The 23042-nt window shown below is 45.2% G+C and overlaps 1 protein-coding gene across 2 annotated transcripts; it reads left to right on the top strand.

Annotated features, from left to right (window-relative positions):
* Positions 1-1424: 1424 nt before the first annotated feature.
* HRH4 (histamine receptor H4) lies at positions 1425-22797 on the top strand. 2 transcript variants are annotated; one of them, XM_089305237.1, is made up of 3 exons: positions 1425-1524; positions 13106-13269; positions 20851-22797. In XM_089305237.1, exon 3 carries the CDS (start codon positions 20899-20901, stop codon positions 21649-21651), a length of 753 nt encoding a protein of 250 aa, XP_089161363.1. In that variant the 5' UTR covers positions 1425-1524; positions 13106-13269; positions 20851-20898; the 3' UTR covers positions 21652-22797. The 2 variants fall into 2 exon arrangements, with proteins under 2 accessions (XP_089161363.1, XP_002713506.3); XM_002713460.6 differs by lacking the exon at positions 1425-1524 and adding an exon at positions 5353-5542.
* Positions 22798-23042: the final 245 nt, after the last annotated feature.

Below are 23042 nucleotides of genomic sequence, written 5' to 3'. Positions count from 1 at the left end.
AGACAGAGAGAAAGGTCTTCCTTTTGCCGTTGGTTCACCTTCCAATGGCCGCCGTGGCCAGCACACCGCACTGATCCAAAAGCAGGAGCCAGGTGCTTCTCCTGGTCTCCCGTGCGGGTGCAGGGCCCGAGGACCTGGGCCATCTTCCACTGCACTCCCTGGCCACAGCAGAGAGTTGGTCTGGAAGAGGGGCAACCGGGACAGAATCTGGCGCCCCGACCGGGACTAGAACCCGGTGTGCCAGCGCAGCAGGTGGAGGATTAGCCTATTGAGCCGCGGTGCTGGCCATTGAGGGTGTTGACCTGAAGTATTATAGGTAGGGAGGTCCCCATGCTACTCTTAAGTTTCTCTTAGGCCTCAGGGGCCGGCACCGTTGCTCACTTGGTTAAACCTCCACCTGCGGCGCCGGCATCCCATATGGGCGCCAGTTCTAGACCCGGTTGCTCCTCTTCTAGTCCAGCTCTCTGCTGTGGCCTGGGAGGGCAGTGGAGGATGGCCCAAGTCCTTGGGCCCTGCACCCGCATGGGAGACCAGGAGGAAGCACCTGGCTCCTGGCTTCGGATTGGTGTAGCTCCGGCTGTGGTGGCCATTTGCGGGGTGAATCAACGGAAGGAAGACCTTTCTCTCTGTCTCTCTCTCTCTCTCACTGTCTAACTCAATCTGTCAAATAAATTAAAAAAAAATACAATAAAATTGCATGTTAGATAAATAACTGGAAAGCTTGTATGAATTTTAGTAAAATTATGTTTTATGAAAAAGCTTAGGAGAACATTTCTCTTGGGCCTCAAGTAGGGGGGAGGGAGGGAGTGGGGAGAATCTCAGTTTGCCCCCTGTTCATCAAAGTGGGTTGTTCTATGGGAACTGGCATCTTTCTGGTGGTGAACTTTAGGCTGAAGACAAAGATTCTGAACTCAGTTGTAATTGTATTTTTATCCTTAAGAACGTTTCCTTGATATTGAAGTGCATACTTGATGAACACATTTTGGCTAGAATTTTTCCGTGAAAGAGTGCCAGACTCAAGTTAGCAAGTGAGAAAACTTTTTCCTTCCAGTGACATTATAAAGAGGGGGATATGTAATCAATTCCTATTTTTCTTCATTTCAGTGTATTTAAAAGCAGTACAAATGAGACTAATAAATTATGGAGATGTAGATCAAGAATTCTTTGTAATTCAATAGACTAAGTAGATCATGTAGCATTAATATATAAGAAGTGTTTTAATATAATTTTTAAATATACAATTCTAAGATAAAAAAGTGGGTGAAATTAATGTATGGTTTTCTTTTTTTTAAACTCATTTTGTTTTCATTTTTTTGGAAAGAGAGAGAGAGGGGAGGAGGGAGGGAGAATATGTGTGCGTGTGTGTGTGAGAGAGAGAGAGAGAGAGAGAGAGAGAGAGCGCTTCGATTTCTATTTTATTCCTCAGATGTCTGCAACAGCTGGGGCTGGGCCAGGCCAAAGCCAGAAGCTAGAAAGCACATCAGAGTCTTCCATGTGAGTGGCTGGGACTTGCTGTCTTCCAAGGTATGTGTTAGCAAGAAGTTGGAAGTGGACGTGAAGCCAGGACTCAATCCCAGGCTCTCTAATAGGCATGCAAGCATCCCAAGTTGCAACTTAACCAATGTACCCAATGCATACCTCCAATGTGCGCTTTTTGATGTCAGGAGAAGACTCACCCTTGAGAGTTAAACCTGGGAAAGGGAATTTTTGAGGTCTGAAGAATCCTTTATTTTGCCTTTGTTTATGAAAGATATGTGTACCAAGTGTAGGCTGCTAGGTCGACAGCTTGCCTTCCAACGCCTGAAAGATGTTGCAGCCACTGTTTACTTGCTTGTGTTGCTTCCGAAGAGAAATCTGCCGACATTCAAGTCTTTCTTACCTTGTATGTTGTGTGTTGCCCTCTGCCCACAGCTGCTCTGAGGATTTTTCTTTCTAATGTTGGTTTTGAGAAATTTTTTTAAAGTGCCTTGTGTAGTTTTCTATGTATTTGTTGTGTTTAAGATTCATTAAGCTTCCTAGTTCTCAGTTTTCAAATTTTGAGTTTTGGGCCATTAATTCTCAAAGTTTTTTCCTGTTTCCTCCTCTTATCTTTCCTTCAGGGACTCCTCTCAGACATAATTAGGTTACTTGAAATCATCCTATAACTTAGAGATGTTGTGTTAATTTTCTAGAATTCTTTTATTTCATTTTCACTTTAAGAAAAAACATTTTTGTTTAATTTGAAAGGCAGAGGAAGAGAGGGAGTGGGTAGAGAGAAAGAGAGGGAGTGTGGGAGAGGAGCCGAGACTCCCATGGGGTCTCCCATGTGGGTGGCAAGGATCCAAGTACTGGAACCACCCAGGGTATGCATTAGCAGGACGCTCAGTCAGAGTGGAGTAGCTGGGACTTGAACCACACACTCCAGTATGGCATGTGGGCATCCCATGTGGCAACTCATTTGCTGACCAGATACTGATCCCTGTGTTTCCTTTTGAGTGGATTTTACTGCTATAAGTTCAAGTTCATTAATTTTTTTCTTCTGCAATACTGTATCTCTAATTCTTTCTAACATGTTTTCAGTTTAGATATTCTAATTTTCATTTCTAGAAGTTTAAGTCTTAAAAAATCCTCAGAATATTTATCTTTATGAAAATATGAAATCCTTGGACAGCTATCATGACTGTTTTTTAATATCCTTGTCTATGAATTCTAATATCTGTGTCAGTTCTGGATTGGTTTCAATTGATTGATTTTTCTCTCAGTATCTGCCAGTTTCTTGTCAGGCCTGATTTTTTTTTTTGACAGGCAGAGTGGACAGTGAGAGAGAGACAGAGAGAAAGGTCTTTCTTTTCCGTTGGTTCACCCCCCAATGGCTGCTCCGGTGGCGTGCTGCGGCCGGTGCACCGCCCCGATCTGAAGCCAGGAGCCAGGTGCTTCCTCCTGGTCTCCGATGCGGGTGCAGGGCCCAAGCACTTGGGCCATCCTCCACTGCCCTCCCGGGCCACAGCAGAGAGCTGGACTGGAAGAGGAGCAACCGGGACAGAATCCAGCGCCCTGACCAGGACTAGAACCTGGGGTGCCAGCGCCGCAGGTGGAGGATTAGCCTAGTGAGCCGTGGCATTGGCCAAGCCTGATCATTTTTAATTGGATTCCAGAGAAGTTTTACCTTGCTGGGACTGAATATTTTAATGTTCTTGAACATTCTTGAGCTGTGATACAGCTGTGGTTAAATTACTTGGAAACAGTTTGATCCTTTTAGATCTTGCTTTCCGTATTTGAAAGGCATGACCCATGATGAATTTAATATAGGACTACTATTTCCAACTCCCAAGAGAAGATTCTTGCAAATATATTGCCCAGTGCCCCATAAATTGAGATTTTTTTAAATATCTGGTTGATGTGAGCAGGCACTATAATCATCCAGTGGGCACTGGATACTGTTCTTTCCAATCTCTTGCTTTTTAAAAGTTTACCTGTTTTTTTTGAAAGGCAGAGCAACAGAGACAGAGATTTTCCATATGCTGGTTTACTTCCCCCATTGCCTGCAACAGCCAGGGCAGGTCCAGACGGAAGCCAGGAGCCAGGAATTCCATCTGGGTTTCTTACAAGGGTAGCAGGATCTCAAATGGTTGAGCCATCATCTGCCGCCTTCCCGGAGTTCACTAGCAAGAAGCTGCATGGGAAGCAGAGGTGGGAGTCACCCCAGGACCCTGATATGGGATGGCATTCCACGTGGTGGCTTAACCCACTGTACCTCAAACCCTAACCCTGAGTCTTTGCGTGACTCTTTCTGCTGCCCGAGAGTGTCTCCTTGCATTGTGCTGGTCCGTCCTCTGCGCAGTACCTGGGGGACCGGGTTGAGGGGCGGCAGCTGCAGACTCCAGAGCTCTCCCTCAGTGCATCTCTGCAGCTCAGAGTCCTCTCTGCTACCCTGGGCCCTCAGCTCCAGCCCCCCATTCCAGGGAGTCTGTTGGACTCTGCTTGGATTTCCCCTCCCTGCCCACACCCCGAGACCTGGGGCCACTGCAGGCCTCACCTTGCTTTTCCCTTCTGCGGGACTCACGGCCCTTCACCATCTCATAACCAATGCCTTGAGAATGACTCTCCACTTTTTGATTATTTTTAGATGGGATCATAAAACTCAGCCCTGTTACCCAGTATGGCCAGAAAGGGACTTTTTTTTTTAGAAAACATTTATTTAATAAATACAAATTTCAAAAATACAACTTTTGGATTATAACGGTTTTTCCCCCCATGACCACCCTCCCACCCACAAACCATCCCATCTCCTAATCTCTCTCGCATCCAGAAGGGGACATTTAACTGGATCTAGGTTAGCTTTAAAAATGAATCTCATTTTAACCTATGAACATGTCAGTTATGTTTTCTAGTATTACATAATAGCGCCCTGTTAATAGGAGATGGATGAACGATATTTGAATGTTTAAGAGATGAGCTGGCGCTGTGTTGTAGCAGTTCAATCTGCTGCCTGTAGTGCTGGCTTCCCATGTGGGTGCCGGTTTGAGTCCTGGTTGCTCCAGTCCAGCTCTCTGCTATGGCCAGGGAAAGAAATAGAAGATGGCTCAAGTCCTTGGGTACCTGTGCCCACATGGCAGACCCAAAAGCAGCTCCAGGCTCCTGGCTTCAGATTGGCCTAGCCGCAGCCATTGCAACCATTTGGGGAGTGAACCAGTAGATGGAAGACCTACCTCTCTCTCTCTCTGCCTTTCAAATAAGTAAACCTTAAAAAAAAATAGAATGTTTAAGAGAAGGGGCCAGAGTGTAGCACAGCAGGTTAAGCTATAGGCCACGACATTGGCATCAGAGTGCTGGTTCAAGTCCCAGGCGCTTTGCTTCAGATCCAGCTCCCTTCTAACGTGCCTGGGAAAGCAGTGGAAGATAGCCCAAGTGCTTGGGCCCCTGCCAACCCTGTGCGAGACCTTCGTGGAGTTTCTGGCTCTTGGCTTCAGCCTAGCCCAGCTCTGGCAATGTTGGCCACCTGGGGAGTGGATGATCTCTCTCCTTTACCCCTCCCCTCCTGTCCCCCTTTCTCCCTCTCTCCCTCCCCCTCCCTCCCTCCCTCCCTCCATCTCTGTGTCACTCTTTCAAATAAAATAAAATCTTACAAAGAATGTTTCAGAGAAAACATTTCCCCATTTTTGGCAAGTACTTGTTTCTGAGAGTCAGTTAAAGGGAAACTGTTACCACAAGTTTCCTTATCAGGAATCAGGAAGTACTACGAGATCATCTTGAGATTAAGGAGTTGCTTTAAAAGTGGGAGAAAGCACATTCTGGGCATCTGGCTGGGCTACACGCGACTCAGGATTGTCTGGCAGGACTCACTTGCTCCTGTGAAGCTCTTCTTTTAGTGCGATGTCCAATACTAACAGCACAACTCACTTATCAAGCGTTAATATTGCTTTAGCATTTTTAATGTCCTTACTAGCTTTTTTTATAACGGTAGGAAACGCGGTGGTCATTTTAGCTTTTGTAGTGGACAAAAACCTTAGACATCGGAGTAATTATTTTTTTCTTAATTTGGCCATTTCTGACTTCTTTGTGGGTAAGTTATATCTTTATTTAAAATATTCTTCCAGTTATAATTTATTTCTGAAACCATAAAATGCACTGAATGAGATTGGGGAGGGTGAAAACAAGAGCGCTCACTACTGAAGTCTTGGGAGGACTGTGTGGCCTGCTAAGGGCGTGCCATGAATGTGAGAGCCAGTGTCGGAGGGGATTTTCATCTGAACACAGTTTATTCTTTTTATAGAATAGTCCAGAATAATTTTATAAAGTCCAGAATAATTATAAAGATCCTGAATGTGAGAAGCACTTGTTTCTATAGGTATTTTCTTGTATGTGTAGATTTAGAAATGTAAGCATCCCTTAGTTTCCTCAGTATCATAGTGTTGGAGTAATAGGAAATATGTATGCTGGTAACCATAACAAACAGAAATCATGTATTCAGGTAAATTAAATACTATGGTTAATAGTGTTATTTTATGATATGCAAAAGTATTGCAAAATATACCCAACACTAAGCTATCTCACAATTAACAAGAGTATCACAGTGTTATATATGGGTAAAGAGACCATAAAAATAAGAGTAATCTTCCTTTAAAAACACAAACTTTATAATTTTTCATTGCCTGATTGTTAGCATTTTTAAGCAATGCTTACCATAATGATCAGAACTGCAGAAATGTTAGGTATATTGTTTTATATGATGTTGTAACTATTACTTCACTTAAGATTATTTATTTATGTATTTAATTATTTGAGGGAGTGAAAGACAGCAAGCGCACAGGAGCATGCAAGTGGTCCCATCTGCTGGTTCATCCCCCGAAGTCTGCAATGACTATGACTAGGCTCGTGCTGAAGCCGGAACTGGGAATTTAATCCAGTTTTCCCCCACAAAAATGGCAGGATCCTCATTACTTGACCCATCACCACTGTCTCCCAGAGTTTGCATTAACAGAAGGCTGGCGTCAGGAGCTGTAACTGGGAAGAAGCCAGGTACTCTAACATGGGTTGCAGAATCTTAACCAGCATCTTCACCAGTAGGCTAACAGCTAGGCTAAATACCCCCCCCCCCCCAGTATTATTTAATCTGGCACATTCAGATCATTTTTGCTTATTGCTAATTAAGCTTATATTTATCTTAAAATGAAACTTACGGACTATTTTGTTCATTGCCTAGAACACAGTTCTTGTTCAACAAATATTAGCCCCCTCTTTTGATTTCTCAGCAATTATGTCACTCCAAGCCAAGATCTCAAACTCTGTCACAGTACCTGCCATCCCTAAGTGCTGTCCAGTGTGCAGACACTATTAGCTAATTGGCAGATCTATTGGACAGTGTGTTAGCTTCTTCTTTAGTTTCTTTTTCAAAGTAGTGGAGAGGATAAGAGAAATTCATAAGTGACAGTGAGACTCTATGAAGACCTACCACATTCTATGGGTACTTGGAAGCAGGGGCAGAAACACATTTAGTTAGTGGCTAGTGGCATTCAAACACACTGTGAAGGATATACAGAATTTCCATTGACAGATGGGGATGAGAGAACATCCCAAGAATCAGCAGTGAATGCTGATTAAAAAAAATCATTGTTTCAGTGCTGGTGTTGCGACATGGAGGATTAGGTCAAAGGTTGCAATGATAGCATCCCATATGGGAGTTCTGGTTCAAGTTCTGGCTATTCTGCTTCTGACCCAGCATCCTGCTAACTTACCTGGGAAGGCAATTGAAGATAGTTCAAATACATGGGCCCCTGCTGCCCATATAGGGGCTGGTGTGGAAATGTTTGAATGGGAGCATCAGGGGATGAAGCTGGAATTTACACAGTGAAGGCCTGTGAACACAACAGCGAGGCTGCATTGGAGTTTATTCAGCAGGTGATGTGGAGACGTAGAGGTGCAAGGGTTGAAGCTTTCCTTTAGAGGCAGAAGAGCTGTCGGAGGTGGGAAGCTTCAGTATGTGGCTGCGTGGTTTCAGAGAGGGTCCTGTGGCAATCTAGGGAGGAATCACGGGTAAGGTTCTGAGCTAGGGTGAGGGCAGAAAGAGAGGCCAGCAGGTGGAGCTGCAAAGGGTGTGGCCACACAGGGGAAAGAGAAAGATGAGCTGAAGGCTGGACTTCTCAGGCGAAGAAACCATGGCACTCTTAATAGAAATAAGGAGCCTTGTGTGGTTTTGATGCCGCATTGAACGCTCTGTAGGAAACATCCGTGGAGAGACTGGCTTAGGAGTCATGGCTGGCATGAAAATGACAGGGCTGCAGGTAAAAGTGATCAAGCAATATAGATATGTCAAAGAATGCAATGATCTCCCCACTTCTCACATCAATTCTTTCCCTCCAGGTAACCAACCTTTGCAGCTTGATGTAGATCCTTCCATGTCATTCTCTGTCTTAATGGACCTGTGCAGATGTACAATATTTGTGAATATAGAGACTATTTTGCTATAATGTACTTATCAGTCTCTTCCTCCTCAGAATTGTGGGACTTTTAGTTGATGCCAGCACTTAAAATACATGATATTGTTGGATTCACCCAGAGAGGGAGGGCTTGACTGCCCTGTGGTAGGAAGGAAGAGGTGGCACAGATTACAGAACATGGGACCTGAAGCTTAGGGACAAAGGTGGCTCTAGGCAAGAATGAATGTGTGTGCCTGGCCAAGGTCGGATCCATGGCAGCCCCATCGTCCAGGGCTAAGCAGCACAGGCAGAGCCAGGGCTAGTCTTTTTGAAATGGCCCTGCTGGGGAAGCAGTTGGCCTCTTGGCGTTCCCTCCCCACCAGCAGGTGGATGGGAAAAGAATGGGCTTCGCTCCAGAAGAGAGGAGTCAGGGGCAGGTCAGACAGCATCTCTATTAATCTACCAATATTTACTTTCCTCTCCCTCTGCACACTGTCACTGTCACCCCCAGCTTTGCTTAACACAAAACTTGCCATGGCACAAGAATTACAACAAGCCCCAAGAGCTTTTTGTAACGAGATTCAAGTTCTCTGCTAAGGCTGTGCTTTCACGTTACCATGCTTGGAAGTGGCCCTTTTGGCTTCGCGCACAGAGGGACACTTGGAGATAGTGGAGAGGACAGGGCTCATGAGAGGTTTTTTGTCACTATAAGCCAGCCTTTCTTCATGTGTGAGTCAGGAGAACAAGAACTCCAGAACCATGTAATGATGGCAGGGCAGATTAGAACCTCACACTGGCACAGTCTGGTCGTGGGCTTTCTGGCCAAATGCTGCCCCCCCCCCCCCCCCCCCCCCGCTAAAAATCTAGATTTGTGACATCTGAGTAGCTAGCTTCCCAGGTTTACATCTGCAAGGTAAAGAATTACTGGAGAACAATTTCAGGACCAGTTTCACCAGATATTGGTTAAATATGCCTCATCTCTAATTGGGAAAAATGTACCATCCATATCCATACTGATAAAACCACTATGACTGATCTGTCTTCCTAGCTGTGCCTTGTTCACATCTGCATCTATGGCCTCAGTAGCATCTTCAGGGGGAGAAGGTGGGGGCTGCCAACAGAGCCTGAACCAAGTTCTCAGGATGGTAAAGTGTACCTTCATACCTGCATATCCAAGTGAGGGCTCTTCTCTTGCCTTCCGCATTAGTCTCCTTGGGCTGCCATAAAAAACTACCAGAGGGCCGGCGCCGTGGCTCACTAGGCTAATCCTCCACCTTGCGGCGCCGGCACACCAGGTTCTAGTCCTGGTCGGGGCGCCGGATTCTGTCCCGGTTGCCCCTCTTCCAGGCCAGCCCTCTGCTGTGGCCAGGGAGTGCAGTGGAGGATGGCCCAAGTGCTTGGGCCCTGTACCCCATGGGAGACCAGGAGAAGCATCTGGCTCCTGCCATCAGATCAGCGCAGTGCGCCGGCTGCAGTGGCCATTGGAGGGTGAACCAACGGCAAAGGAAGACCTTTCTCTCTGTTTCTCTCTCTCACTGTCCACTCTGCCTGTCAAAACAACAACAACAACAACAAAACAAACAAACAAACAAACAAACAAAAAAACAAACTACCATAGACTAGTGACAAGCAGCAGAAATGTATTTCTTAGAGTTCTGCAGGTTGGGATGTGCCAGGTCAGGGTTGTGGCCAACGCGGTTCCTGGTGAGGGCGCTCTTCCCAGCTTATAGATGGCTGCCTTCTCACTGCGTCCTTACATGGTCTCTCTCCAATTGTGTGAAAAGAGAATCAGCTCTGATATATCTTCCCCCCTCCCTCCAAAAATGTATTTATGTATTTTGAAGAGAGAGAGAGAGAAAGAGAGAGACTCTTCCATCCACTGGCTCACCCTCCAAATGGCTACCACAGCCAGGGCTGGGCCAAAGCTGGGATCCAGGAACTCCATCTGTGTTGCCCAGATGGCAGGGACCCAAGTCCTTGAGCTATCATCTGCTGTCTTCCCAGGCACATTAGCTGGGAGCTGTATCAGAAGCTGAACAGCTGGAACTTGAACTGGCACTCTGATATGGGATGCCATGTGACAAGCTATGTCAGAAGCAGCAGCTTGTGCTACATTGCCATCCACTGATGTCTCTTTTTAAAAAGTGTTATTTGGCAGAGCAACAGAGAGATACACAGGTATCTTTCGTCTACCTGTTTACTCCTCTAATGACCACAACAACGAGGGCTGGGCCAGGCTGAAGCCAGGACCCAGCAACTCCATCCAGATCTCCCATGTGTGTGTCAGGGGCTCAAGTACCTGGGTCATCTTGTAATAGAGCAAGTCACCTAAAGTCTTAACAGGACTTAAAGAAAAGGGCCACTTCTCAAATACCCTCAATGGCCAGGGTCAGGTCAGGGCCAGAGCCAGGAGCAGGGAACTCATTCCAGGTCTTTGATGTGAGTGGCAGGGACCCAGTTACTTGAAGTGCTATCTGCTGCCTGCTAGGGTGTGCATTAGTAGGAAAGTGGATTCAGGAGTGGAGCCAGGACTCAAACCCAGGCACTCGGATATGAGATGTGACTTCCTACCTGGCATCTTAACTCCTCCCCCAAGAAATTTGATTCTCATTCTCCTTCCCTTTCACCTTTTCCGTTGCCTCCTTCCCCCCTTTCACCTTCTTTTAGTATAGTTTGTTTTCCATCACTTTAAAAATCTTCAGACATTCCAAGGGCTTATTATTCTCTTCCAGGAACTGGTTTTTAGTTTTATGAAAGGACATCAAGAAGTTCACTGAAAAATTAATTTAAAGAATCAATTTATTTTGATGCAAAAAAATTGAAATTCAGGCATAGTTTTTTGTAACACAAAATTTTCCTTGCATTTTTGAAGATTCCTCACACATACCAAGCCTATTTGGCCTGGAAGCAAAATACCAGAGTAGACATTATAGAGATATTCAGGAATGTCAAAAGCACAGTTAACTTTTTTTTGAGAGAGAGAGAGAGAGAGAGAATATGAATCGATCTTCTGTCTGCTGGTTTACTTCCCAAATGGCTACAACAGTCAGGGCTGGGCCAGGCTGAAACCAGGAGCCAGAAACTCAAGTCTCCCACATATGTGGCAGGGGTCCAAGTACTTGGACCATCATCTTCCGCTCTCCCAGGTGGTTTATCAGGGAGCTAGATTGGAAGTGAAGCAGCTGGGACTCAAACGAGCACTGTGATATGGGATGCCGGCACTGACATAGCAAGTATTGGCTTAACCAGCTGTGCCATGATGCTGGCCCAGATAGTAGAGTCACTTTTTGAAAGTCCTTTGGAGTGAACCACAGACATTACACCGCAAGACAGAGGCACTGAGCATGACACTTGCATAAAACGTCACATAGAACACAGGGTGGCAACACTGTTTTATGAAAAAAAATCGAAGAGCTAGAGCAAAACCTGTTTGAAGCTAACCACTCAAGCATTGCTAAGGTTTTTAAAGATTATCTATCTATCTATCTATCTATCTATCTATTTGAAAGGCAGGAAGTGGGGAGGGAGAGGGAGAGGGAGAGGATCTTCCATCTGCTGGTTCATTCCCCAAATTGGGCTCCTTTCTCATCATGTTATTCAGAAAGTGTGTGAAAAAGGGCAGCTTAATTCACACTCTTCCGTATCACCTTTTCCTCGGTGGGTTCTGCAATTCAAGCGACTACTCACCGCCTCACTCTCTTCTCTCACCCTGGGTCAGATATGAGTGCAGGTGTGGGAAAAACACACATTGCAAGCATTGGGAAGCACAGCTATGAGTCAAAATGTAAAAAAGTCGTCAAGGTACTTTGATTTGTCTCACGTTAACCTGGTGGCCTTTTTTACATCATAGCCACCCTCCCCAACACACACACCTCATTGATGAGATGAACGGTACTATTATTAAACTTACTTATTAAACATACACTTATTCTGGTTCAGACGGCCACATCGCATACTGGAGCACCTGAGTTTAGGTTCTGGTTCTGCTCTGGATTTTAGCTCTCTGCTAACATACATCCTGGGAGGCAGCACGTGATGGCTCAAGTAATTGGGTCCCTGCCACCCAACACATTCCCCTTCTTGTCTCAATTGTGTTCCTAGCTTGTGACTTTGTCCTGGCCCAGCCCCAGCTGTTGTGGACATTTGGGGAGTGAACCAGTGGGTGAGCATACACACTAGCTCTCTGCTTCTCAAATACATGAAAATTTAAAACATAAGGAGATATTCAGCAAAAATCAGACTTCAATGGAGCTTCCACTTAATCCTATCATCCACAAGTAGGGACACTGCTCTGAATTATCAATGCAATTAAAAACCCATAAAAGCTAAAGATGAAAGAGCCCAATTTAGCCATTTTTCACAGGCAGTTTCTATGCTGGACTCAATCACTGTGGTAGAGTTTATCATCTATTTGTTCATTCAGTGAAGGTTTGTACTTAAAGTCAGGGCCTGTGAAATCAAACTGCCTGTGTCAAATCCAGTCTTCTGCATTTACTAGCTAGGAGAAAATAAGGTTAACAAAGTTAAGAGGGTAAATGGGGGCTGAATGTAATTGTCTAATTGGACTAATTATGTCTCCTTGTTGAACTTCAGATTCTGTTATCTCAGCATGTTTCCTCCCTTACAAGTTTCTGTGAAGATTAAGTGAGGCACTATTTAAAATGCACACAGAACAATGTCTGGCATTTAGTATTTGTATAATAAATTAAACTTACTTATTAAAAAAAGAATTGCTCTGGTTCAGATGTCCACATTCCGTTCGAGAGTGCCTAAGTTCTGGTTCCACCCTTAGCTGTCATGAGTTTAAGTGAAATGTGTGAGTCTTCAGTCAATGTTAGATGTTGTAGGAGATACAAACATTGACTTACAACCTGGTCCTAATTCTCTGGAGAGACAAATTAGAAGGCCACTATTATATATGAAGTCACGCAGTTGTGCCCAAGAGAAGAGTGCAGAGAACAGGTACTCAATATGGAAAGTTATGAGGACACATGGAAGGCACATCGTTTGTGACAGCTTTTATGGAAATGGCATTTAAAGGGGAAATCTGTCCAGAGATGCTTGATGAAATAGGACTTCGTAAGCTTTATCCGAGCCATTTTTAGTGAATTCAGATACGTCATTGTGTTGTGTATCCAGTAAGAAAATATTTCTTTGTATTCGTTATTGTGGGCTATTTTTTTAAAACCTTTATTTTTTTCCCTGAATAGGTGTGATTTCCATTCCTCTGTACATACCCCACACTCTGTTTAATTGGAATTTTGGAAAAGAAGTCTGCCTGTTTTGGCTCATCATTGACTATCTCTTATGTACAGCATCTGTGTATAACATTGTCCTCATCAGCTATGATCGATACCAGTCAGTCTCAAATGCTGTAAGTAAAACTGTTAATTTATCTTCCTTAGAAGACAATATAAATGTCAATTTTTAGATCTCCTAGCAAAAATGCTTTTAAGTATAAGTTTTTTTTTAATTGACAAGCCTTAGAGGGGCCCTATCCTTTTATCTGCTACAGAGTTCTCATTAGCACTTACTTTGTAAGATTTGGGCAAGTTGCCCCACTATATGTTACTAAAATGGGAAGGTATCAAAGAAAAGTCAAGGTGAGTCATCAGAAATGTTGTAGGGACTGGATAGCAGACTGGCTGTACAAGAGATTCACAAATGTATCAGTTTCACTCTATAGACAAATCCAGACCTAAATATGTTCCTGAAGTTGAAAATTGATGGGCAAGTAGAAAGAATTCAAGACTTTTGAATGGGATTACAAAGTCAATTCTGAAGCTCCAAAGAAAACAGGTTATGTAATGAGACCAACCAGAAAGACCAAGACCTAATACCAGTTTAGCATCCATGCCAAGAAATCTGAACTCACTTAGATCTGGAATAGCCTCATTAATGTATGTATTAGGCCTTTCATTATTGACATAAAATGCCTGATAATTTTATAAATAGAAAAAGTTTAATTAGGTCAAAATTTTGGAGGTTCAAGTCCAAGATTGCATGGCCCCATTGCTTTGTTCCCTGGTGAGGATGGCAGACGGCAATGGTGGAGCACATGTGGAGGAAAGGCCACACGATGAGCCAGATGCAGAGGGAGTAGCTGGGCCCAAACTCAGGTTTTTATAACAACCCTGTGAGGAGAACTACTTCCCAAGGGCAGGCAACCAGCGACCTAAGGACCTCCCACCAGGCCATTTCCTAAACACCATATTTGGTTCAACTTGCATCCTGTTAGTACCATTAACTTTGCAGTGTAAGGCCCTGAGTGAGTTTGGGGAACAAATCACATTTAAATTCTAGCCATGAGTTATTGACAATTCTTAAGCAAGTAAAGTTTCACAGCAACTCCCAGAACAAAGGAGAAAATAAGGTTGAAATAAAGACGGGGGGGTGAAAGGGGGCTTACGAATTCAGGGCAGGGATCGGAACTCTTTGAGGCCTAGATGGGAAATGTCCTTCCTTCCCACGTCCCAGGTGTGGGGAGCAACTCGGACTAGACTAAGTTACTGGAATTAAGACTTAATTCTATGCATCTGCTCTCCCACAATATGGCACTGGGAGAGGAGTAAACAACTTCTACACAGCTGCCTCCAGTTCGACCAATAACCTGCAGGAGCTGATCCTGCTCCTGATTGGAGGAGAGCAGCGTACTCGGCGTGTGGGTAGCAGAGTTGGGATTGGTGGAAGAGGACTATAAAGGAGGAGAGAGACAACATGCACCAGGAACATCTAAGGGGAACACCTGAGGAACACCTGAGCAGCCCCCAGAAGCCCCTGAGAGAGCCGGCCGGTGGTGTGCCGCTCCCCCACGGAAGTGGGGAAAGTGGCAGGGGGAGCCGCCCTTCCACGGAGGTGGAAGGGATCGGCAGCTCACCCGGGAAGGACCAGCAGCAAACCAGGGAAGGGCCGAGCAGACAAAAGAACAGCGCAGGGTCTAGTGTCGTTCCTCCGTGAAGAGGGGGAGCGACACCAGGGACCCCATCCTTTGGGGGACTCCTGTATGACAAGCATCTTGCCAAGTGCTGCAACACAGAAGGGAATAAGCAGAGTCTGATTTTGAGGAGCCTAATAATCTATGTGGAGGCAGATCTGGAAAAACATGGGTTCAGGACCACAGACTGAGCACTGTGCTGGCGGCATTGGAGGACAGGCCCACACTGGCCTGGGAGGACTATGTGTTCTAGCGTCCAACAGGACTCGGAGGTGGTGTTAGATAAGACGAAGGACAAGCTGCTGGAATAAAGAGACTCCAGAATGCTGAGCCTCAAGCAAGACGGAAGTTTCTTCTTTTGTCGCAGGCCAGTCCAGGAAAGGTGGGAGGCTGTGCTCCAGAGACCCCCACCAGCAGAGGGCTTCTACATCCTCTAGTGTAGGGAACGGCAAAATTTTACACTGAAGGATCAAATAGTAAATATTTTTGGCTTTGCAGGACTTAATATTCTGTTGCAACTGCTCAACTCTGTGTCATTGTAGCACAAAAATAACCACCCATGATATGTTAAAAAAATGTTCTTGCCTATGTTTCAATAAAACTTTATTTACCCAAACAAGTAGTGGGCCACACTTGTTGCATGGGCAGTAATTTGCTGGCCCCTGCTCTAGGCCATGGTCTTTCTCCACGTACGTTCAGGTTGTCACACCTAGTTCTTGACAGGAGGAGTAAAGTTGCAGGCAAGGGATTTTCTTTTAAGCAAGTAGTGCAGAACCGCATAATCATTTCTGTGTTGAAGCAACTTAGACCCATGGTTCCATCTCACTGCAAAGGAAGCAGGCAAACAGAAGTCTCTAGTTGGGCTGTCATATGGCCAGGAAGAAGGAGAGAATGGACATGGTAGGACAGCCAGGTTCCCCTGCACTTGGCATTGGGAACCTCATGGATGCCAGGGTCCACTATACTGTGCATTGGTCAGATCAAGGAGAAAGCGCCAACAAATTTGGATCAATAATTCAGGTGTTGATAATCTTATATCTTTAAAACTATAAGTCAAACAATTATTAATCCTTAAAGTTAATTCAGTGAGCTGTGACCATTTTTTTTAATGAAAAAATATGGAATGGAGCAGTGGAGAAAAATAAACTAGATCAGAAAAAGATCTGAGTACCTGGTGTATAATAGAAGTATTGCTACAAATGCTTCTGTCTATGTACTTGTCATCACAAAATCATTTCCTTGCTTTAAGTCACAGAGATGTTTGCAAACAGTGCTCTGATTCCAAATGTTTCACATTTGCACTTTAAAACTTCCCTTTCTTTCTGGGCGAACATTTCCTTTTCATCTTCAGCGAGTGGCTAAGCTTTTTGAATCTATCCTCAGGTTTGTGTTGCAGAAAAGGGGCAACTTGCCCAGCTAGAAAAAACCCTTAGAGAAACGAGGAGGGATGCCCAGGAGGAAAGCGAAGTTTGTTTCATCTTCTTCGTGCCCAGAGGATTTCTTCTGGCAGTGCAGGCTGGGAGGGATGAGGTCGACTCAATCTGGTCCCTAGCGCACAGTACAGTGTCAAGTTGGTGATAAGGACTCCCCAAGTGAATGCCTGCCTGCTGGCCCGGGAGCTCAGGCAGCACCTGCAGCCCTGCATGCTGTCAGGGGGAACCAGAAGGACACCTTCCAGGACCACTGGGTGCTTGGGGGCAGTGACTGTGGGGAAGCTGAACTCTTTTTTATTTTTATTTTTAATTTTTTTAACAGGCAGAGTGGACAGTGAGAGAGACAGAAAGAAAGGACTTCCTTTGCCGTTGGTTCACCCTCCAATGGCCGGTGGCCGGCGCGCTGCGGCCAGCACACCGCACTGATCCGATGGCAGGAGCCAGGTGCTTATCTTGGTCTCCCATGCGGGTGCAGGGCCCAAGCACTTGGGCCATCCTCCACTGCACTTCCGGGCCACAGCAGAGAGCTGGCCTGGAAGAGAGGCAACTGGGACAGAATCCGGCGCCCCGACCGGGACTAGAACCCAGTGTGCCGGCGCCACAAGGTGGAGGATTAGCCTAGTGAGCCGCGGCGCCAGCCAGGAAGCTGAACTCTTACGTAGATGCCACGTGGTTGAAGCAAGAGTGGGTTGAGGAGGACAGCCAGGCTAGGGGAAAGCCCGGAGGGCTTGGCAGTCAAAATGCAGGACAAAGAGGGCGGGCATGGCATTTCTGTATCAGTGAAATCAAGATGAGAGCAATACTGGGGCTGGGAGCCCTGGCTAGGGCACCATAGTAGTTTCCTTTGTGCTTCGAACAACAAGCATTTGTTCTCCCCTGCTTCCAACAGTTAGGAGTTTACCATCAAGGTGTTGGCAGGGACATCCTTTCTCTGAAGGCTCAAGATGAGGATGTTCCATGCCTTCTCTTAGCTTCTGGTGGTGTTGGCAGTCCTGATGTTCCTTGCCTTGAAGATGCTTCACTCCCACCTCGGCCTCCGTCACCACGTGGTGCTCTCTGCATGTATGTGTTTCTTTCTCTTCTTAGAAGGACCCTTGTCTAACAGGAGCTCATCCTACCAAAATGATATCCACCAAGACTGTATTTCCATATAAGGCCACATCACTAGTATTGGTGGTTAGGACTGTAATATATATATATATATGTATATTTAATATATAAATATAGAAAATATAATATAAAATATATTTTTTGCCAAGTAGAATTAGACAGTAAGAGAGAGAGAGTTATAGACAGTGAGAGAGAGAGAGACAGAGAGAAAGGTCTTCCTTCTGTTGGTTCACTCCCCTGATGACCGCTACAGCTGGCACTGCACCAATCTGAAGCCAGGAGTCGGGTACTTCCTCTTGGTCTCCCATGCGGGTGCAGGGACCCAAGCACTTGGGCCATCCTCCACTGCCCTCCCAGGCCACAGCAGAGAGCTAGACTAGAAGAGGAGCAACCGGAACTAGTACCCGGCGCCCCAACCGGGGCTAGAACCTGGGGTGCTGGCGCCGCAGGCAGAGGATTAGCCAAGTGAGCCACAGCACTGGCCCGTGGACTGAAATATATTTTTAGAGGAACACAATTCAACCCACAAGACGCACTTAGAATGGGTGCTGGAATCTGATTCTTAACACCAGGTGCCCTGCCTCACAAAGGAAAGCTGGGTGGCAGAACATTTGGGTGTTTCCTGGGGTGGAGAAGGAAGCTGGGTGAGAAGAGATGGTATTCTGGATGATGAGCGTAGCCTCAGTGGGTGAGAAGTCAGCCACTGCTGGAATTGAGGGAGGCACTCCCACCAGCCTGGGTCTGGATTCAAGCAACACTTGAACTGTCTGTCAAAAACGCTTTCCACAAGGGCAGGTGTCACGACACAACAGGTTCAGCTGCTGTTTGTGATGCCAGCATCCCATATTAGAGTGCCAGTTTAAGTCCTGGCTCCTCTGCTTTTAGTCCTGTTTCCTGCTAAGTGCCTGGGAAGGCAGGAGATGATGGCCTGAGTAGCTGGATTCCTACCACCCATGTTGGAGAACTGGGTGGAGTTCTTTGCTCCTGCCTTTGGCTGTGTGAATCAGAAGGAAGAGCGCTTGCTCTCTTCCCATCCTCACCCCTTTGTCTCTCCCTCTTTGCTAAACTGCCTTTAAAATAAATATTTTTAAAATTTTTCAATGCTTCCCACAGATGATAACACTTGTCTCTTATTCTCAAATCCCTTGGCTGTCTATGATCTCAAATGACCTATGCATGATGGGAGAGAGGTCCCTTACCAGCATATGCTTTATATCATTACAAAGGCTGCATAGAGCAATTAAAACACTAAGTGCAGTTTTATGGCCATGTGGGCATTGTTAGCATCTTGATAACCATTAGACTTCGTGCAGGAGATGTGCTAATGAATGGCCCAAGAAACAGAAGGCGAAAAAGTTTGTCATGCACAGGAACTTGCAGTCAACGTGGGAGGTATGTGAGCCTGGCTTGAGAAATACTAGTTGTTCAGAGTAAAACAGCTATACTTCCGGTAATTAAAAAGGAAATGACTTGGTTTCTTTGCTTTTATTCTTAATCAGCTCCCTCTAACGTCAAGCTGTTAGTGAGCCCTTCTCAGCACGTACAGTCTTCCAAGAAAGACAACGCAGGATAATGTACATCTGTGTGAAAACACTGTAGAATGAGACTTAAAAACTCAAAAGATGGCATGAGAAAGGGCAAAGGGAAGCACATTCCCATTTTCTGAAGGCCATTTCCTTTCCCACAAGTGAGGGGACTTAGGAAACGTGAAACAGTAAAGCTGGAAGGAAACTTACAGACCTAAAAGAGGTTCCGAGAGGTTGGCTTAGAAAAGCCAGAGAGGTCCCCTTAAAAAATTCTTGATTTGTACATTTATCTTTCATGTAGCATGGTTGGTATTAGGTGTCTTTTGATTTAGAAGATTTTTTTTAAAGATTTATTTATTTATTTATTTGAGAGTCAGAGTTACACAGAGAGAGAAGAGGCGGAGAGTGAGAGAGGTCTTCCATCTGATGGTTCACTCCTTAATTGGCCACAATGTCCAGAGCTGTGCCGATCTGAAGCCAGGAGCCGGGAGCCTCCTCCAGGTCTCCCACCCGGGTGCAGGGGCCCAAGGGCCTGGGCCATCTTCCACTGCTTTTCCAGGCCATAGCAGAGAGCTAGATTGGAAGTGGAGCAGCCGGGTCTCGAAGCAGCGCCTCAGGCCAGGGCATTAACCCGCTGCTCCACAGTGCCGGCCCCAGAAGATATGAAGGATTTCAGGATTGGGGCCAGTTGTTGTGCAGTAAGTTAAGCCAGCACTTGTGATGCCAGCTTCTCACACCAACGTGCCAGTTGGCTGTTCTTCGGATCTAACTGCTAGCTAATTTTGTGCTCAGGAAGGCAGCAGAAGATGGTACTTGGACCCCTGCTACCCACGTGGAAGATCAAGATGGAGGTCCTGGCTCCTGGCTTTGGCTGTTGCAGCTATTTGGAGAGTGAACGAGTGGAGGAAGATCTCCACCTGTCAATCTGTCTCTCTCTGTTGCTCTACTTTTCAAACACATAAATAAATCATTAAAGTTTTCAGGATTGACACAAGGATACTGGGTCTTGTGGATGGGGGGCAATTCTCACTCATAGAACGTCATTTTCCCTTATGGAAGCCTGTCTTTGTGACCAAGTAGAGCTAGAACATTCTCTACCCTTAAAGATCATGGCTCTTAGTCCAGGGAGTCTTTCAAAGTGTCTGACTATCACAGCTTTGTCAGCATATTTGTGAAGTGAGAACACTTGGGGAAAGCAGTGACTTGGCAATGCTCAACAGCTGTCCCACTTCTCGGCAGCAGGTTCGACGTTTTTTTGTTTGTGCTGGATCTTCTTGGGAGTGATACCAGAGTTCTCCTTCCTCCTCTTGACCCCACTTTAAAGTCTCAGCTTAGACTCCAGAGCAGATTCTTTCCGAGTACTGGAATCAGTTAAGGCAGTGGCTTTCAACCTTTCTTTGACTGTGCCTGCAGTAGGATATGCATTTTACACTGTAACCCAGTGCCTGCATTTCCCTCTCGCTATGTCCATTTTCCCACAGATAATGTGACTTTATTTGGTAAAGTATCATCAAACAATGCCTATCCTTGCTAAGTGTGGTACATTCTGACATTGGTTGTTCTATTTCATTGACAAGACATGACCTGGTCTGCAGATTAAGAAATGCTGTGATAGGGTGCACCCGATTTCAGTAGGTTAGTAACTCAGATTGGTGTCTGTGGATTAGGAAAAATTGCTTTCTTCTTTTAGATACTGGCCTCGACATCTTCTGTAGTGCCAGAGGTTTCACCTCAAGGGTTATAGTCTTTCCCTTAAAAAACATTAAGAAATTTGCATTTTGGCCCAGGCTCCACTGAAGTTGAGTCTTTTGTCCTGACCCAAATCTTGATACCCAGGTTAGTTACCACTCCCATCTCCTGCACACCCCTGAGACTTCTGAGGATCTATGGGATGCCCTATGCAATCAATATATGTTCATTAGACTGGAAACAACTTCTCTGATCTCTTCTAGGTATCTTACAGAGCTCAGAACACAGGGAGCCTGAGGATTGTCTTCCAGATGGCGGCTGTTTGGGTGCTGGCCTTCTCAGTGAATACGCCGATGATTCTAATTTCAGAGTCTTGGAAGAATGGGAGTCAGGCGTGTGAACCCGGATTTTTTTCAACGTGGTACATCTTAGCCATCACATCACTCTTTGAAATCCTGGTCCCAGTCATCTTCGTTGCATATTTCAATGTGTATATTTACCGGCGCCTAAGGAAGCGTGGCAATGTCACTAGGGACGGTGGCCATCCTAGGCTCCCTGCTGTCCCTTCCAGTGTCTGTGGATACCTACTCAGATGTAGGCTACTCTCCAGGACATCTCTTCCCCCATCAGAGGAAGCACGTACATCCCTTCATTCAGAGAGACAGGGGAAAAAAGGCAGCCTTTTGACTTCCTTGCAAACTCAGACAAAGAACAATATAATTGCTTCTAAAATGAGTTCTCTCTCCCACTCAGATTCCTTATCCCTCCACCAGAGGGAACATCTCAAACTGTTTAGAGCCAGTAAATTAGCCATCCTCTTAGGAGTTTTTGCCGTTTGCTGGACTCCCTATTCTTTGTACACAATTGTTCATTCAATTCACCCCCAAGCAGTGCACCCTAAATCACAGTGGTACAAAGTCACATTCTGGCTTCAGTGGCTCAATTCCTTTGTCAATCCCTTCTTGTACCCATTATGTCACAAGCATTTTCAGAAGGCTTTCTTGAAAATATTTTGTCTGAAAAAGCAACCCTTACCTTCACAAACTCTGTCATTATCATCTTAAAGATAATGTCATCCCTTCTGTAAATTTGTCTCCCTTTCACTTTGGTGAATTTAAGCTGGTTTTCACTTTACCCTCTGATTCTGTGGAACGAATCATAAAATTGTAACACCTGAAACACTTTAAAAATTTGAAGCTGGAACTCAATGGAAAAGCATTCCAGGGCATAACCACCCTATACTGATGGACAATATTTTGGTAAACCCATAGTCACAGTAGTACTATATTTTTTTTTTTAGCTGTCACCTCTTCCTCTCGAGATCTTAATAGAACATTGCTTGTTAAAATGAGTTTTGTTTTCCTTTCTAGGTTCAGTGTTTGTGGTACATTCTATATTCCTCTTTTATAGTAATATGCACACATCCCATCTGACAATCATTCCCTAACGTGTACAATAGGGAAAGGCACCTCCTTGCTGGGGGTGGGCAGCTCTGTTGGGGTTTGAGTTGGTGAGAGCGGGGAGCTGGAGTGTGCTGAGGTGAGCTCACGTGCATTTCCACACGGTGCCCCTGATCCCAGGAAGGAGGAAGCACAGTGAGAGAGAGAAGAGATGGTCGACCGGGCAGCTCTCAGATGTCCTCGACATTATGTCAGAGGCCCCTGTGGCCATGGGGTGCAAGGGGAGGGCCCAGCAACGCTCACCAGTGGTTGAAAGGATGGTTTGTCTTCTGCCTGCCCCCTTCCCACTTCCACATCAGCTCAAACTTCCCTTCGAGAGCAAACTGGGAGAAAGTGCAAGGCTAAGACATGGTGAGAGCACTGTATTGAAAATAGTTGGACTAAAACATTTTGGTGAAAAAAATTTTAAATTCATGAGTACTTTTTTCATCTTGCACATTTTCCATTAACTTTTCAAATATCCCTTGAATGCATGGATTTTTATTTATTTTTTTGCATCAAAATAAGTTTATCTTTTAATTTCATGTTCCCATGGACATTTTAAAGTGGCCTCATTGTTAGGGATTGAGTAAGGTTTGTCTTCCCAAAACTTTTGCAGCTGTTTAAACTCTGGTGTACTAATGTTGATGGATTAAAGATGGAGGCTTGGTCTAATTGCGGGGTTTTGGAGGCGGGTCTGGTGGGAAGTGTTTGGGTTGTCTGATCCTGAACTGTAATCTCCAAAGCTGTGAGCTGAAATAAACCTGTTTCCCCCCAAGAAACTCCTCTCAGGTACTTTAGTTAATAATAAAAAGCAGACTAACACACATGGATACCTGGCGTAGCACTCACTGAACAAGTAGATGCCAATAGTTATTAACAAATAATGGTCGTATTCCTTAAATGTCTATCTCATTTGTCCAATATTTTACATGTTATACACAGGGCTCAGAATTATTCCCCTATTTTAAAATTTTCATAAGTTATACTCTGAGGATTCACATTTTCTTAGCTTG

Source organism: Oryctolagus cuniculus, chromosome 10 (genome assembly GCF_051225735.1).
Source record: "Oryctolagus cuniculus isolate XC-2025 breed Fujian yellow rabbit chromosome 10, ASM5122573v1, whole genome shotgun sequence".
Classification (NCBI taxonomy): Eukaryota; Metazoa; Chordata; class Mammalia; order Lagomorpha; family Leporidae; genus Oryctolagus; species Oryctolagus cuniculus.
The sequence above is the reverse complement of the archived record's forward strand: the minus strand, read 5'-3'. Positions and strand labels throughout refer to the sequence as shown.